This window comes from Euwallacea fornicatus, chromosome 21 (genome assembly GCF_040115645.1).
Source record: "Euwallacea fornicatus isolate EFF26 chromosome 21, ASM4011564v1, whole genome shotgun sequence".
Taxonomy (NCBI): domain Eukaryota; kingdom Metazoa; phylum Arthropoda; class Insecta; order Coleoptera; family Curculionidae; genus Euwallacea; species Euwallacea fornicatus.
The window spans coordinates 2,311,607-2,330,326 of record NC_089561.1 but is presented as its reverse complement, the minus strand read 5'-3'; the positions used below and the strand labels follow the sequence as shown (position 1 = coordinate 2,330,326).

The following is an 18,720-nucleotide window of genomic DNA, read 5'->3' as shown; positions in this document are numbered from 1 at the left end:
GAATGAATTTAGTCTTATAGTGGGTTAAATTCAATACACTTTGAAAATCGTTTAATAATATTTGATAAAAGGATGGTTGTAGGTAAAATGATACTACCGCTCCCTGTGAGACGATAGCAGAAAGTCCTGTGCAGAATATTGTGTTATCGGCCGAAAATGGGCTTGTTTGACATGTCGGACCTCGTTCATGGCTGTCAAGCGATCATCAATTTCTTCTTGTGTATTGTAGTTAGAAATAATGGGAATAAAATTTAAAGGTGTGTCGTTGTAAATAATAAGAGCTAATGTGTATATTTGTAAATAAGCACTTAATGACAACGTGTTCGTGCGAGTATGAAGCCCGGTCTCAGTGCGTACGACTGTCGTTTCGCCAGCGAGTATCGGACATTTAAATCCGGGGGCTAAAGGGGTACGTTTCTAATTGCATTTCCGTCTGAAATCGTGCGAATATAAACGGGAAAAATGTGGAATATGATGTGCGACGTGATGCCGACAATATCGGAGGACAGCATTAGCCAGAGGAGTTCGCAGTTTTCCGGCGAGGATGCAAATTTCGAGCAGCTAATGGTGTCAATGCTTGACGAAAGAGACAAGTTGATGGACAGTTTGCGGGAGACACAGGAGCGTCTTGGGGAGACCGAAATAAAATTGACGGAAGTCGAAAAGGAACGGGACTCTCTCCAGAGACAAATAGCAGCAAATTTGCCACAGGTAAGGCTCTGACAGGCGCGGGTTCAACGCCGCTTTTTACTTTTAGGCCCATTATTGATTCTTTCACAATTTCTTTGGTCCTAAGGCCGGATCGCTCTAGAATTCCACAAAAACCTTAACAGAAGACCTATTTTCACTCATAGCCACTTTCATCGTAATGTCAGAGACCTCCTTATCCCCAAAGTGGAGTTATCCCATGGTCTTCCTTTGACCAATGGGCAATACTTCATTTAGTCATCTCTCTCCTTATCATGATGTTTCCTTGGTTACCAGAACAGCCACATTTTTGAGTTATACTTAAGTACCTACATGAGGAAATAACAGATTATTAAAATTTAAACATAAATATAGATCCTTGATTAAGCAATTTACTATTTGTCATCAAACATCTGACTAACAGATGAATAGACTCCAGACATGCCTCAGATATTTCAAGTATTTTTTAATGATCATCCATTAACTTAATCTCCTCAGTTCTTGAGCATTTCATGTTTCTTGAGTATCGAACCCTAAAGGGGCCAAAACTCCATGAATTTATGCCTTAATGACAACATACAGTTGCATAATTGTATCCCGAGAGCTCCAGACATAAATTCATCACATTTCAATTTGTCAAAAATAATGGCATAAAAGGAGGTAAACTTTAGCACCTAACTGCAAGGTAGATTGTTGAGGTATTTTACTGTACATAGTCAAGGTACTTCGACACATTTCAGCAGAGTTTGAGGGTACAAAAAAAATCAACAGTTATCTACTGCTAGTTCTGAGCTTCATATGTATAGCAAAAGTAATTTTTTGATTGGGTCATCTAAGAGTTAAACCCCGAGTTACACCAGCATTGGTCTGCATCTAGTAACATATGCCCATCCTAGTTCCATTTCTTGTTCCATTTCTCCCGCGTGGATGAAAGTTATTTCATATGCAGATGTACTTTGAGGAGATTACATGTCACAGAGCATATTAAGAGTAGCCACTATAAACACCTTTCCCTTGTATGGTAGTTTCCTTAATAGCCTCAGATTAAGTATTCATGTGGTGTAGGTGAGAGGTAATACATCAAAATGAACAAAATATTCTAAAAGTCTATATATATATATATATTAAATTTTTCTCTCATTGGTGAGATGCTGGTACACATTGTTAATGAGTCTTATGCACTAGCAAACTCCCTGATAAACTTGAAAGAGCCAGGGAGGTGCCGGTCTCATTATCATATTGATTTTTAATATTGTTTTTGAAAGTAGGCAAGGAATATATCACGAAATATGTTGAATATGCATGTATCATTTGGAGACAAATGGTTTAGCTACAATTCTGCTGATAACTGTCTTTTTGGGAAAATCATGCTTTTGGTACTAACATTTTTTTTTTTATGGAAATTATTTAACGATTTTGTGGTGATGTAGAAGGGTGGGTTGGTTGAGCCCCTAAGGGCGCTATTGTTGGTCACTAGCCTCTACTTTTTATGTGTGTCTTTTCCTTTACAATTTAAAAAAAAAGAGGCGGGGATGAGTTTGGGCGGCAGACCAGGAATGGCAACGGAATTTCTTGGTCAGTGTTTTTTTTTGGGGGGGGGGGGTCTGGTGGGTAGTGATAAAAAAATTTCGCTCAGTGCCAGACTTGGTAAGGCCGGCCCTGCATGCAAACATTAAGGTACCTGGCATAGTCCAGCATCCTAGTCTTCTATTATTCAATAACGAATACGTAAATTTGGGACATGAATTGTGTACATATTCAGCCAGCATAATCAATGCAAATGTAACTCTAGATCCATACATTTTGTCGCCTACTTTAATATATACAGTTAGGTAACGCTTGATAAAAGACACATGTTCAGTATCTCAATAAATACAGAGAACCAGTCTAGTAAGATCCTACACTCCTTTGTCAGAGCTGGAAATTTACATGGTTTGGGGGTTTCATTGATATTATATGTTGGTCATCAGCAGAAACTCTGAGTGTTCCATGGTTGCTCCTCTTGCATACTGGCTTCTCTTGATAAATTAATTTCTGATATTTAGATTTTGCTCAATCATCAGAATACTAATGAGTCCAGATCCTATACACCCAGTACCGGGCGGGGGGATAAGGCGACAATTTTTCTTGAGGGGTAGCTGCAGTAATTTAAAATTTCGTCCAATGGCCAGACCTGTTAAGGCCGGCCCTGTCTAGACCACAAAGTAATTTTTTTATATTATGTAATAAGTCTTAGATATCCACAAAGATGATGGGTTTCTTCATAATATCCGCATTTACTCTTGCACCCACTCATCGCAAACGCTAGCTCTGATCATTACACTGCTCAACATAATCGAGGGAATAAAGTTTATTGTTAAAAAGTCCTCATATTGGAGAATGGGTCAACGTGTTATTCTTGGATGAGTCTCGGTTTAGATTTCGATCTGATACACGAAAGCAACGCGTTTGGCATGAAATACAACGGTTAGAACGAGAGAGGCATTTTCAGGAAGTCATAATTATTGAGGAGGTTCGATCACAGTACGCGGTGCTATTACATTGCACAATCGAACCGAGCTCGTTTGCCATAAACGCTGAACCAATTGCGACATAAGATTATGTGTTCAAATTTGTTGCCCTTCGTTCTGCATATGTTGCTGACCCAGAACTCCTATATGCAAGATAATGCTCGTCCACATGTTAGCCAGGCTGCTACGCGTTGGGCCAGGAACAACAATGTAACTCTTATCAAACGGCCACCACAATCACCCGACTTCAACTCCATAGAGCACGTATGGGACATGCTGCAAAGGCAAGTCAATCCTCTCTCTGCGCGTGTTGATGGCAGTTTAGCTCTTCAGAACATCCTCAGGGAGAAAAGGCAACTTTTACTACGAGATGCTATAGATCGGGTCATTTTGAGTGTGCCAAGATGTTGCCATGCTCGAATTAATGCTCGTGGTGGTAGCTCGAGGTATTGAAGAAAATTTATGTAAATTAATAGTCTTATATATACTGTGCGGCACGAAATTCTACATTCCCCCCCCCCCCCTTCCCCTGCCCCTTTTTAATTTTTAAACATCTTTTTAAATTCAAAAGCAGCATTAAATAAGACAGAAAATACTATCTTCCGAAATTTTTTCTCTTATATATTTACGTCACTGGTAGTCCAAAATCGCCGATTTTTTAAAATTGAAACATGGATCAAGTGACGGCTCAAATTGAAGGTCTTTCATAACTGCATTTTTAGGTGTGTTGCGATTCATAATCTATCGTTTAGTTTCTAAGAAAAACCGATATGAATTTGGTAAAAAATGAAATTGAAACTCTGTTAATTAGTACGTAAGCGATGAAAAAACTTGTTTGTTGATAAGAAATTGGTTTGTTTTCGATTTTCTGTCCACAACAGTTTTTGGATGTTTTCATGTTTTTTTTTAAATGATTTTTTTTTAAACCCAAAGACTGTTTGCGTGTACCAAAATGGAAAACAAACTAGTTTCCTATCAACAAACGGGTTTTCTCGTTGGTCACATACTATTTAATTGAGTTTGTATTGCATTTTTTACCAAATTTATGCCTGTTTTTCTCAAATACTAATCAATAGATTTTGAATCGCACTACACAAAAGAATGTAGTTTTGAAAGACCTTTAATTAGAGGTGTCACTTGACCCATGTTTCAAATGAAAAAAATCGGCGATGTCTTGAAGAAAAAAATTAAATGAGCTGGAGGGGTTATTTAGAGCCGCATGAATTTAAGATTATAGCCAACTTACACTTATTCCTTAGATTCATTTGGGCAGTGTATAATCGTTTGACGATTCTTTTGACATTGGCTTAAATTGTTTAGAAACCCACTTCTTTATCCGCTCAAGCCAGGCCTGCATGCCCCATCACTAGCAGCAAATAATGGTTTATTACTATACCAATTTTGGATAATTAGTGGTAGTCAAAGACCAGTATTTTTTACTAACTGAACAAAGAAGACTGTTGAAATTTTGGTGTGTTGATTTTTCCCTTCACGATTTTTACTTGATATTTTGGCCTTTTTGATCCAAATGAAGTTAACAAATGGGATCAAGGAATTCAGATATTCGGGCTTATTATTAAGCAATTACGTTGCCATTGTAATGCAGAAGTAATAGTGGTGGGTTTGGTGAAGCATGTAAAGCATAATGTGCTCAAATCGAATTTTAATTACACGGATTCCCAGACTACTCTCTTGCATTTAGTCGAATGGTTTCATGTGATATTAGTTGTTCTCTTTTACGTAGGATTTGAGATCGTCTTGAATTCGGTACACTTCTGTTATTGTGAAATTAAACGCGAATTTAATGGCTGTAATTATCATCGTTCCTTCTATTCCATTCAACCTGAATGTGTACGGCATAGAATTGTGGTAAAATATTCGCCTTAAGAGCATACGTGGCACCATCGCGCGACCAACCTCAAGATTATCGGATTTTTAGTTTGCGACACTTCCAACAGATGGCGCCACAGATATTATCTCCCTTCATACATCTTTGTCCCCCTAGAAAATCTGCTACCGACCTGAAATTGAACTTCTGAAATTTTGGCTTTAACTTTAATTATTGATTTAGTGAATTAATCATCACGCTTTTTGGGTTAATTACATGTTTTAATTGAGCCGTAATCCGGAGGTGTTGACGTATAATTTATTATTCGTCAAAATTAGAGACAGATTGTCACCTCACTATTTAATTAAAAATTAAATGAAAAGAAACGACCACAAGCGCCCTTACTGGTTCAAACGCAACGCCTTAACTTTTAATCAATATAAAGGATGGTCACAAAAAAAAGTCAAGTTGATGTTGAAATATGAGAAGCATGTCTGGGATCAGTTCATCTGCAAGTCAAATGTTTGATAACGTAAATTGAGTAATCAAAGTCCTGCGTTTACGCTTCACCACGCATTACTGCGTGTTTTTATTTTAATGATCACCCGTTATTAAATTCCCAAATTGCGCAAAGACGTGAAAAGTTCCCGCATATTTTTGCATTTTTTAAATCTAATTAAATGCTTTTTCGTTGCAGGTAAGAATGAAATAAGGCCAAGTTGATGCAGTATACACGGAAGGCACCGCGGAATTTAAAACACTTAAATTTTGAGCCGGGGACGTAATATTAAAGCGGTAAGTCTTTGGATTGAACACGTTCGCCCCTATTAAATATGCATTGGTGGGATTTGTCTTGTTTTGGCCTTAGTGGGTAAAAGTGCCCCTAAAAGCTGTAAGAAGGGGGGATCGATAGGTACCCAAAATTACCGCAAGGTAATACCACTTGGCCAGTAAAACGCACGGAAACTAACTATTGCGGCATTTAGGGTTTGCCAAATGTTAAAGAATTTTTCCGGGCGCGATGAGTTCACGAAGCTACACAAAAATCGGCACTTTTCGGTATCCATGACCTGGCATTAACGAACTTCTCCTCTAATTCATAACCTGAAAAAAGTAGACCTAAAGTCGAGCTTATTACTTCCGCGCGGCATACAAACGACGTGATTTCGTATGGATAAATCTCCGACCTCGGTTACGGTTTAGGGCCATCTATTAAAATAAACTTTTACGAGCATCCTGTCAAGTTACGACCAAAAAATTATTAAAGTTGTTCTAATAAAAGTCCTTTCTTAAATCCCGAGTAAGAGGTAATGCAAGTGTGGAGTTTGTTGAAAAATAATCAGGAGTTCTCTGGCAAAAATAGCTCAGGTTTCTAGGTAAATCGAAACGGTCCAAATTGCCTCAATTACTCTTCTGACGAGGAAATCTAGGGATCTTTCCCGAGTTTACAAAAGGGGATTAAACCGGGGGAGCACAACAAAATTGTAAACTTCTACAAATGCAAAAAGCATATCCAATTTAAGCGGCTCAGCGTTGTGCTCTGGTCCAGTTCACGAACATGCCCTTTTAGACTTTTTTTTTGTCGCTTTTCGCCATCTAAATGTAAAGTAGGTGCTAGCGGCTTTTGGTCCCGATATATGCTTAGCGCGACACACATTTTTCATTTTTTTCCCGCAAACAACTACATGTTTATGTGTGGAGCAGGGTGAATAATATATCTCGGGATGTGTTACAGCCAGGAGAGAAAACCACTCATGGCCCAATTTCGAAGCAATTCTTGGTCGAAAGTTTCACTTCCGTATCTCGGTTTGTTATTTCAAACAATTTTAGTCTCAATAGGCGGGCGTGTGACTGTGTCCATTGGGAAATTTTGTGACCGCAAACTTTACTTCGATAGTTTCGTGTACCTCAGATCGGCAAAACAAAGAAAACATTAGACCCTTATTGCCTTTCAGAATCAATTTGGTTGGAGAAACGTGCATGGAACAGGTGCGCCCTATAATTTATCACGCCCAATTGTATTCTAATTAATTGCTCCGTAATAGGTCTATTGACAGCTGCGAGTGGCTTCTCGAGTAATGTCTTAACTTCCGAAATGCAAATGGGTCGAGTTTGGGGCAATTTTGAGAAAAAGTTCCATTCTAACCATCGCGAAATGAAGGTGCTTTTGTATATTGTTGATCAAAGGGCGAATGCGCTAATTAAGTTCCAAACTGACATTAAAGCCGATTTTGCCTATAAGTTCTAGATTAAATGCAGAACGACCTGGATTTTTGCAAGGGGGCAAACCGTCGTGATTCGCCACTTTCAAGGAGTTTTGGAAGAATTTGGAAAATCGGCGTCCAAATAGCTAACCTGAATTAATCAAATCAAAATTTATAGATATTTCACTCGCAGGTGATCTAGTATCGCGGAACATTTTGGTTAAGGTGGTTTTGTTGCGGTTACCATGCACCTTTTGAGGATTGGTCCTCAACCTTCAGAAACCGCACGATACTAGCGAGATGTCCCAGCTGCGCTGCATTAAAAAAATGGCAAAAGGACATTTACATCGGCGCCTTTTGGAAATTCTCCTTCGGGTCTCTACCACGGGTTAAAGTGTATTTTTCTCGAGGCGAAAGTACATATCAAACAAAACCCCAAATCCAATCAGTGGTGTTCTCACGGGTCCGGTTATCGATAACCGTCTCCCTACTATATTTCCGACCTTTAGCGTTCTATAAATCTTGTCGGAAAGTATATTAGCCCCGATATTACCCTTTGCTCCCTCGGCCCGTCCGTCCGGCCCCTCGAGGTTCAAAGGGCTCTTGTTTTCCATCAAAAATTTCCTCGGCGTTTTCATTTCGTCCAGCCCCGCGGGCAAATTGGGAAAGCGAGAAAAAAGCTCTCGGCGGGCAAAACCGGACAAACGGAGGAAATGCTCACGTTAAACGACGGGGAGAGAATAACCTGTCTGTAACTTAAAACCTTTGAAAAAAAGTCTGCAAATTTGATCAAACAATATGGCCTTGATGGAAAGCGCTCTGCGGACCAAAAGACCCAAAGCGTCTAGCCAGTTAAATCATGTTTCCTGGGGAGAGACCCCACAACGTTTTTCGGTCTCTACGTCTGTCACATCCATTATACGTTGGGAGTAAATATTTTTGAGGGTTTATTACTTAGGCTTCCAGGCGATGACCAAGCAGTGGGGAAATATTATACCATCATTTTCGATCCGATATTGATATTCCATCGCCATGTTGAAACGCAAAACTTTGTTTAGAAAATGATGAAAGTTGCGAGTCAATGCATAAGTTGAAAACCCGAATCTCTGGAAGTTCACACAGAACGCGGCCAGATTCTGGAAGAAGTTTGATGAGTTTCATCAAACGTGAAATGGTGCGCAAAGTTTGAGACTTAACTTCCTGCATGTGGAATACATTAAGTTTCACAAGCAAAACATGAAACTTTTAAAAGGCTAAGTACTGAACACCCTCTTACATCCAGGTGCGTCAGCAAATTAACTTAAGGGTGTAAATTCAGCCCTCCATTTCGGGGCAGCGTAGACCCCGAGATAAGACGCTCGTCTCTAGACCTTTCTGAGGTCATAGTTAATCATCGAGATTAAGCTCAATTAAGGGCTTTTATATCTCGCGAGACCGTTGTAGTTCGGGGCTTACCGGGGGCTTATTGAAATCCTTATTTCTGTTACAGATTAGGGCTATATTTGCTAATTGGGAAATTCATTAGAGGGTTACGGCGATTAGGTGTAAGTTAATAACTATTGACTTACAATTAGCTATTCTATTGTTTATATTATAAGAAAATGGGCGTTTAAGGCTTTTTCGCACGATATGTAATCGATTATGTAACAAAATATGAGGATTTTCAGTGGCAGGTAAGTGGCGCCGTCTATTAATCGGCAATGTCACTTTCTTTTCTTCACAAGTTGCGAAATGAGTTTTAAGCGATTTCCTTCGCTAAATCGATAAGAAAACGTAAATAATTCAAATCCAAAATTTGGTTCATTCATATGGAGAAATTAAATTATGAAAATACATATCAAAGTGACTCCATATCTTAAGTTAAATGGAATTAGAGGCGTAAATCGAAACTTTTGACACTTCGTGGCAACGGGCTCTTTAGCTGTCCAAAGAAACCCGGTACCCAATAACATTAATTTTCCACTGGTATCGTTTCAAAGTTTGGCGGCGAGATAAAAGAATGATGAATAATTAGTCTGGCCCAGATTTATGCACATTACACGACGCTGGAAACCCGTCTGGCACGTGCGCCTGGATGCGTCGTCGGGACGCCGGGACGCGTTTCCCGGTAAGTCGCGGATAAGTCACCGCGAGGAACGGACGCGAATTGCGGCGAATTTCCGCGGTTTTTCCCGAGATTTTTGATGTCGCCATGTGTGACTCGTTCGCCCTTAAAAGTTCCGAGTTTTAAAGCCTTTATTAATTGCTGTGGAAGAACTTGTTATATTTTTTAGGTTTCAGTGTCTTCTCTGGAGTTAAAGCGGTCCCAGGTTTTTCCCATTAGCCTAAGATTTTTCCGAAGCGTGTTCCTAAATTTCCAAAATCGATTGTAAATAGCTTCTAATGCATCTGACAGCTCTATTGTAGCAAAGTCTATACCTGTAAACTTAATCGCCTCAGACTCAGGATGTTCCCGGCCATTAATCTTCTTTCTAATGAGTAATGAATATAGTGGGGGAATAAGGGGGGTGGTTTTGGATACATAAAGTCATCATTGTTATTGAAAGCTCTCGGGAGAGCAGTTAGGGCTTAACTCATTGTACGTGGTCTCGTGTTCTGACCTCGCACGCCATTAATCACGTTTTCTTTTTCGTCAGATTTCTTAGTACGTACTCGAATCCTAAAAAACCCTCGTTTAGGGGTTAAAAGTATATAGGCAAATCCTGCGTATAAATATTTATTTGCGGGAACATATGGGGACTATTTTTTCATGTAACTTCAAGCGCGGAGAGCGTCGTATATCAGGAGGTTCATAAAGTCAAGTCAGGAGAAACTTATGGGGGGTCTTTGGGGATTTTGTTGAGGGAAATGCGCAGAAGTGCGTGAGGATGATACGCATCTAGTTAGAATTGGTTTGTGACGTTAAATAATTGAGAACTACGATGGTAAAATAGGGTAAAAAACATTTTTAGAGTCGTATGGTATGAGGTACGGAATGAGGGTAGGAATAAGATTAGGAAAAAATCGAAAGAAAAAAGCGTAGTAAGAGAATATGAAATAGGTAGTACTTTAAATTGTGAATATATGTAGCAAGGGTTAGGTACCTATAGAATAAAAAACAAGTACAAAGTGAATTAAAGGACGACCTTCATTCGATAAAAGCGGTTTATATGCGTTAATTCCATTAAGACCATCCATCCATTGGCCGTTAATTGATTTTTTTAGTTCCTTTGTGTATTAATTCCAAACCAGCGGACATTTTCGCATGTTAGTTATGAGTGGTCTGTAGATTGGCACAACTCTTTTTATCTAGAAAATGAAGTCAGTGAATAAAAAGAATGATTCTCCATAGGCATTCAAATTTTTGAGAGTGTTTTTATAATTTTGAGTAAAAGTTGGACAAAAAAATTGGAGGCGCCGGGTATCGATCCCGGTACCTCTCGCATGCTAAGCGAGCGCTCTACCATCTGAGCTACGCCCCCTGTATATGTTACCGGTTTTTCTCTTGTTTAGCGGTACCAGATCAATTCATTGACCCAGATATTGTTTAAAAAATACCATCAATGTCAACACAACCAGTATAATTACACGGAAAGCGAGTCAACGCTCTCTGTAAACGGGCGTGGTTACGATTGTGTAATTCACCGGTTGGATTCTTTTCGCTTGGAAAACTAATAAAAAACTAAAAGTAAAAAACATGTTTGAAAATTAGAATTTTCAAAAAAATGCTAAAAATTCGTTAGAAAATATATAATTTTCGAGGAAGTTACCGAGAATAACGAATTGCAAGGTCATAGTTAATCACTGAGATGGGGTCCAATAAAGGGCTTTTATAGCCCGCAAGACCCTTGTAGATTCGGACACACAGAAGGTTTATTGAAATCATTATTTCTATTAGGGATTACGGTCCTATTTGCTAATTGAGAAATTTATTAGGGGGTTCTGCCGATGGCATGATAAATTAATAATTATTGAACTAGCGATCGTGTATGGTATCTGGTTACTGACATAAAATATTCTGTTGTTTGTATTCGGCGAAGATCATTTAGTCAGTTTGTTTGCGACGTTATTAATTCAATGGATGGATCGTTTGTTTTGAAAAAATACACGGTGTTTCTTAATGGATAGTAAAAAGTGAAATGGGTGGATCATGAGCTTATTTTAAGATAAAAACTTTACATAAAGTCATGTCCTAGATTGCTTCTATTTTGATTTTCAGAGTGTTGAAGCGTAATTATTTTGATCAATCTTCATTAATTACTCTGTTATTTGTAAAGATAATTAACTCAAAATTGGTAGTAACACGTATTTTAGCATTAAGAACAAACTGAAATAACAATCAGTTAAAATATTCTAAAGGAAGTTACATTTTTGTGGTCATTATACATATTTTACAATACAACTTTTTTTTATGACATTTTTAGGTTTCATTCATTAACTTCATTTGATCCTCTATGTTTTTTATCAACTTTTTTGCTTCTTTAGTTTTTTTTTTATTAAGAACAATAATTTAAGAGATGTTTGCAAAAGTATCTAACACTGGTCGGCCCAATTGGCCTAAGGATAAGATAAAACGATAAATTAAAATGGAAGCAACTTAGTATATGCTTTCATGTGAAGTTTTTATCTTAAAATAAACTTACGATTCACCCATTTCATTTTTCAATATTCATTGAGAAGCATCCTGTATATGATTATGGTGTAATGTCACATAAAATATGTGAATATATGCATTCTTCAGCGGCGAGTTATTACTCTATATTAAGAAATCCCGATAAATGTCTTCATATAGTTGATTTTTCAATTGCTTCAAATTTTTAACTTATTTAACACCTAAAATTAAAAAAAATTTCCTTTATCTTAAGTAAAAATTTTTAAAAAATTGGAGGCGCCGGGTATCGATCCCGGTACCTCTCGCATGCTAAGCGAGCGCTCTACCATCTGAGCTACGCCCCCTGTGATCACTGCGTGATAATGTCAAAATTTATACCACTTAAACCACGTTTTGACACACTTTCAATAATTACCAACATACCACATTTACAAGCACAACTGGTCAACGGACGGCGATAGGTGTAACAGCCTTCCCTTGACCGGTGTATAAGGCTGAGTCCTCATGACATTCCAGAGATATTAATTTTTATTATTTTATTATCTTTTATTGTAACAAAAATTTGGATTCGTTATATGTATGAATAAACGAAAATTTCCTTGCAAATCTAAAAATCATCGCGGTGCTTTGAACAATTTTCAATGTGGACAATTATTTTTAAAGCCTATGTCCATTTCAACAACATTCACTTACGCTACATAACCTCACAATTTACCCTCGACCAATCCCGTAAAGACCTCTACGAATGTAAGTAAATTGGACAGTAATACAAATTTTCTGGTACTTGTTCGTTTTCTGTAAATAACAATAATTTCCAAATTAAAAAGCCTCCGTTCCAGAAAACTAAACGCCGAATTCAGTGAGTGCATCCAGGTAAAACAGAATAGAATTTCTCCTGCAATACGAGTTGTAAGCTCCTGTTGAAATTGCGCGTTCCCATATATCATCCTCCTTTTGCGACAGCAATTGCCTTATATGCAAACTAGTTGGCTTGTAGGTCAATAATTTAAGCCGGTTATGGGGACTTTCGTTATTAGCTTTCTTTGAATTGAGTTTGCGGAAAGTTTTATCTAATGCTATTTCCCTATTGAGCAACAATTTAGTTTTCAAATTCTCTTTTCATAGTGTTGGCGCAGCCTGCTGCAACACTAAATAATTCCGGTTGCCCGACAGAAAATCCTCACCATAAACTGACTTGTTTTGCCCCTTTTTTCCCGGGCCCTTAATCAATTTATCCTGTTATTAAATTTCCTCATGAATTCCTATTAGAGAGACTGTGGAACGCTGCAGCTTCTTTGAGACGTCTTTCTATGCAGATGATTGTTCTTTAAGTCGGTCAAAATGTTCTTCTCGTTGAACAATAATCTCAACAATCACACTACCAGTGCGTTGTACGGAAATGTGAACAATAATAATAATAATAATGTTAATGGTAATAATCCGTTTCATAATGCTCTACCAACACCCTCTCCTTCGGCATCCCCGAGCACTCCTGGGACGGTTCCGGGAGGTAATAATGGGTATCGGTTACTGTCAGCTCAAGGGATGGAAACGTTGCAGGCGTTTCTTAGAGAGCACGGGAACGAGTGTATTAAACAATTCCTGAAGGTAAGTTACACTCCTTTTATGCTTTGAGGTGACTGGTTTCCTGTTTTCTGTTACCTATTAGGAATATTCTGACATAGCGTGACCTTATAATATAAGCAGAAGTGAAGCATTTCTTATGGTTCTTTAATCTGAGATTCAGGGGGTGGTTGGGAAAATAATCAACAACGGCAAAGTGAAAGAACAATCTGTTTATCCTTTTTTGCCACCAATTCGGCCCAGTTCCATTTGTCCAAGTTATATGTGTTTACATTAGTAATCAGGCTTTCAGACACTTTGAAGAAATAAGAAAGTGTGTTTGAATAGAAACTTTTATATGGAAATTGGCCATGATAAGTACATTAAAAAAATCAACCCTATATACTCGCTGATCTATATAAAATAATTAAATTCGAGCTAAATTGGACGAAACTAGTTTTCAAAAATTGGACCTTCAGGAAAATTCAATCCAAATTACTTGAAAGCGAATAATGCTTCCTATATATACTATATGTAAGGAAGTGTATTAAGGAGTTGCACGTTGTGGTTCGTGGGCTAATATAGAGTATATTAATGCAAAATTGTGGTATATCGTAGGACTGCTACGTCATTACGTTGAAAACCTTTACACCACTCGGTATACAATTGATCTTTGTTTTCTAAATTTAGTGTAACTAATCGCTGGTTGCGCGTTGATTATGAGTTTCAAAGGTGCGTAACAATCATTGACGTAATATGATTGTAAATGCATGAAAGACGTTGCAAAAAAATGATTATGTTTTTCTATAGATTTTACCGATAGGAATTTCCAGTTGATACGCCTCGATGTATTCGAGAATTTATTTGAAAATTTGACAACATAAGACGCCTCTCCACGATTTTGATAAGATTTTTTTCGCATGTAATTTCATCCCTTCATACTCAAAATATGCAAAAAGTGGAGGCGCCGGGTATCGATCCCGGTACCTCTCGCATGCTAAGCGAGCGCTCTACCATCTGAGCTACGCCCCCCATGGTACGTTCACGTTTTAAACCAATTAATTATTCGTCTAAAATAATTGACCCAGTTTAAACGAGCCACCAGCCTTCAGGTGATGCCCCTGATTTAATAATAACGAGACACAGTGAATAGACTGAACTGCAACCGGCCAAAAACTTTCTAAAACACCTGATAAAGATTTTACATGTAACTTTTAACAACTCATTAGCGCAATTTTCCTGACTATTTCCAGGCAGCACGAAGGTTATTAACGTTTTTTTATATAAGTTATAAGAGAATCGTACAAACAGAACAAAAACCATCTGGTTGTTTTGTCCTTCCTAATGGAGGTTCTCGTCGAATACAAGTTTTAGTTAGCAAATAGCCGATTTTTTAATGATTTAACGCAAACAATTCTTTCGATACAAGTTCATCTTCTCCGGCTTCTCTCCTCCTGCAGAGGAGCAAATCGACCTTGTATACTACAAGCTCGTATTATCTCCATCAGCATTGAACATCGCTATAAGACTCAAATCATCCGGAACGATTCTGTTTTATTTAAATTAGCTTGATCTAAGCTACACCTACTTCCAATCTTCCCATACGTAGATATAGAGTCTTGAGGCGGGTAAATTATTCCTCAAGCATCAAGTGTATAAAAGAGTGCTCATGTATTATTAAGGGTTCCATCTCCGGGGTGACGTTGAATTTGAAAACCACCTAGGAGGAGAATATTTGATATTGGAATGCAGCAGAGTTTATATCTAACTAATTAACAGAGTCATTTATCATATCAAGCTGAGTTTAGCTGGCTATGTAATCGGCGCGAAATTGAAATTAGATGGCTTATTATAATTACCTGATGCAAACCAGACCGGAACGTTCCAAATCATTACCCTAATACAGATTTAAATGGCTTTATTACTCTGATATTAGTATAGAATATAATGAGGTTTTATGGTGAAACGGTTGAAAAATCCTAAAAAAACTTGCGACAATGCAATATCACAAAATATACAAAACTTTAGTCCCTGTTAAGCAGAATAAGGCTTTGTACGTGACTTCCTGGCTTAAAACTTTAGATAATGCTCCCTTTTCCTTTTTTGCTTTATATATACTACACGAAGTTGCTCGGACATTATTTTGCATAATGAGACTATATGGCTCTCTCTTGTATTGGTTCGGAGCTTGCACTTCCGTTTTACTGAATAGGATTGCCCCCTAAAACACGTTGATGCACGTTCTCTCAAACTCAAACCAACAACTGCCGTATTAACAAACTCTTCTCGCACAACATTTGCAACGAAAAAGCAAAAACGTCTTTGTCTCCTAATTGCTTCTTAGATAAAAGAACACTCTTTCCTAAAAGGCTTTTGTAATGAAATTCTTTGCTTTTATTTCCGAAAAAAAAAATCTTAGCTCCATTTACAGGGACCTAAATTACTCGAGTGAGTGCCGAGACAAATTTTCCGTTTCGGGTAATTTACGAGCGGTGGCTCCATCTCTGTTATGCGGTCGCATTAAAACTTCTTCCTTCGTTAGATTTAATGTCGGCAAACATAAGAAACTTAACTTCCAAGGGTGAAGTTTCTAATATAAACAAATTAATCTCACCGCCTCATGTGCAGGTTTCGAGCAAATGTGTGGATAAGAAAATTAGATTCCGGTTCATCTTTACTTATCGGCAACAGTGGAAGATAGATGACGTGAAATTGGACGTGGTAAACGCAATTCCGAAATGTATTCTGGAAGGCAGAGTTGACCCTAGAGGCTTCAGTTTGGGGATGTCATCAATTTGGTCATGTCAAGCGTGTCCTTCGACAATATGCACTGCGGACTATTTCGATTAAACTGCGACGAATGACAATGAAAAATGTGTTAAACTGCACAAACTCTACAGCCTGTAAATTCCCATATCTATCCAGAAATTGATTTAAACCCAATTACAGTGTTAAGATCCAGATTTACAAATAGAATTGAAATCCATAGGGAAGGCGGGATTAAACTTCAGGATCCAATTTCCGATTCTGAATGGTTTAACGCGATGAAATATTAATAAGATAGAATGAAATTACCGATATAAGCTCGCATTTCGTGTCTGGTAACTAAGGGGGAATTTCCCTAAAAACGATTCAATCGTGTGATGTAATTCAAGTAGATTGAATTAAGTTTGTACGGAGGTACACTGAACGTAAGAGAAAACGTACTGGGCGCAATAAAGGCAAATTTTATTTAGGAAAAGTGGTAACGGATATAAATTTCGAACGTAGTGGTGCAAAACAATTAACTGCACTCTTGTACGCACCCTGTAAAGATCTGGGGAGCTACGTTCGAAACACACATATTCTAATGTTTTCGGTATAACTTCCGTTTTTTACTTTAATATTCGAAGTTTTGAGATTGTGAACGATGCATTTGCGTTAAATTAAAAAAAACACACACACTCACGCGTAGAGTGCTCCAAATTGCTTTTCCGAAGTCTTGGTTAACTACAATTGCAACAGAAAGGATTTTTGAAGTATAAAACCAGCAAAATTTGCGTAATAATCCTGTATAGTGAAGACCTGCAGTGTCAACAAAAACAAACATTCTCTCGCCGCATGCCGGCAACAGTATTGAAATGCTTTTTCCTGCTTGCCGCAGATAATAAAACCCCAAGAAAAACGCCTCCTGAGGGACTCCCATAAACCCTTGAAGGGTCATCTAGTCGAGTAGTAAAAACTTGTTGAAATCAACGTAATTAAACTAAGGGACACTTTCGAGCGAGTCGGGGCTCGATGGGCTTTGAAAGGGGGAGAAAAAGTTGTTTAATTTAGTGGAATGGGTCTGAGAAAAGCAGGTGTTGCTAGAGTTTTAGGAATGTAGTAAATTTCATTATCTGTATAAACAAAGATGGTTCACGTGGACAATCTGAATCGCGGTTTAATAGTAGCTTTCTTCAATTAACGCATTGTCGGACCGAAATACCAAGTGTTAAATTATTGAATTCCAGGCGTTCCATGCGCCGCCTAGCGGAACGCGCCACAAAGCTCTCGCTACAGTTATGTCACGAAGGCAAGGCCAGTTTTATTACGGGCACCCCATAGCCGTATTTTTTTATACTATTGCAGGGAACCGTAAGTTTATGTACGCCTAAAGCGCAACTTTATCAGTTGTTAATATTGGAGACACTCTTTGACTCCCTGTTCGAGGTCATCTGAAAAGGGATATTGTACCTGAAAGGACAAATTTTCTGTTTATTTCTGGAAAATCCCCAGTGACAACGTTCCAATTTCGCAGAAATATATACCTGCTGCATTTTTGATAAGCTTAGAGTGACAGTTCAGGCAGTCAAGGCCACCAGTCTAGGCCCCTTATCAAAGCTGTGACAGGCCAAAGACGTGCTCCTAAATTCAGTCGATGAGGCTCGGGTAATAGACAGCCCTTGCCATGATTTAACCTAAAAAATGTCCCTTGCCAAACCTAATTATTATGGAGAAATGTTTTTTCGGCTTGTCGCTGCATGCATTAAAAGCATCTATTAACGCTGGGGGTTGCCGGATATCGAACCCTTCATCGCGACCTCGGAAAGGTGAGCGAAATATGTTTCTGCCACAGTATTTACCTAATTAGCTCTATCTCCCTTGCACCGTTTGAAAGCGGTTTCCAAAACATCCGATACGGGGCTGTTAACGAGTTTCTCTACACGTAGGCCTTCCTTTAATTAAGCCCGAAACTAGAAGGACGTGAAGGATTATGCCGGGATGAAGAGGGAGCAGTCAAAGGCCATTTATCGCCCTTTTAAAATATTCTGCCATCTACCGGTATAGGCGAAAACGCTTACTAATCACCACCGAGGAAATTTTACTAAAACGGTGATTTATAGTGCAATCTGAGAAAGCAATATGCGAGGTGTCTTAATGGAGACTAATGATTTTCAATTTTCTTTACCATGAATGTACCAATATTAACATTTTTTGTTTAAAAATTGTTCAGTTGGTGTATTTCACTTAGTAGAAACTGATACTGTGAGAAACTGCTCAAAAACCGCTCAAATGTCGGCTAAAGTCCTTAAAGGAAAATGGAAAATGAAATTAAATACTCCAGGATCCGTTACACATTTAAGGCCAAAACGGAAGGAAAATTATGTCAAGTATTATAGAAACAAAATGCATGTGTAATGCGAAATCGGCAAACTTCCAACTTTACAGGCCATGTAAGGGTCATTAGCTAAGAGACCTGTGACTTTACAAACTTACGAATAACATGGAAAAGTGCTTAAAACCTGTTTTTTCCAAACTTACCACGGCTCAAAACTAGAAAAGCATAATTTTCTAGCAACCCTCATGTTCTCTACT

General features: G+C 38.2%; 1 protein-coding gene and 3 non-coding genes across 6 annotated transcripts in view; 1 reads left to right on the top strand and 3 right to left on the bottom strand.

The window, feature by feature from the left end:
• Nucleotides 1–181: 181 nt before the first annotated feature.
• Nucleotides 182–18,720, top strand: part of Liprin-alpha (PTPRF interacting protein alpha) — a 44,169-nt gene continuing 25,630 nt past the window's right edge. The window contains exon 1 of one of the 3 annotated variants that reach the window (XM_066294610.1): nt 182–711. In XM_066294610.1, coding sequence (XP_066150707.1) covers nt 463–711 — 249 coding nt within the window. In that variant the 5' untranslated portion in view covers nt 182–462. Of the gene's footprint in view, nt 712–11,668; nt 13,429–18,720 lie in introns of those variants that run through there. The other 2 variants (XM_066294613.1, XM_066294611.1) reach the window with 2 other exon arrangements.
• On the bottom strand, nt 10,618–10,690 carry TRNAA-AGC (transfer RNA alanine (anticodon AGC)). The gene has a single exon. It is a non-coding gene; the product is annotated as a tRNA-Ala (tRNA).
• On the bottom strand, nt 12,092–12,164 carry TRNAA-AGC (transfer RNA alanine (anticodon AGC)). Its single transcript has one exon. It is a non-coding gene; the product is annotated as a tRNA-Ala (tRNA).
• TRNAA-AGC (transfer RNA alanine (anticodon AGC)) lies at nt 14,343–14,415 on the bottom strand. The gene has a single exon. It is a non-coding gene; the product is annotated as a tRNA-Ala (tRNA).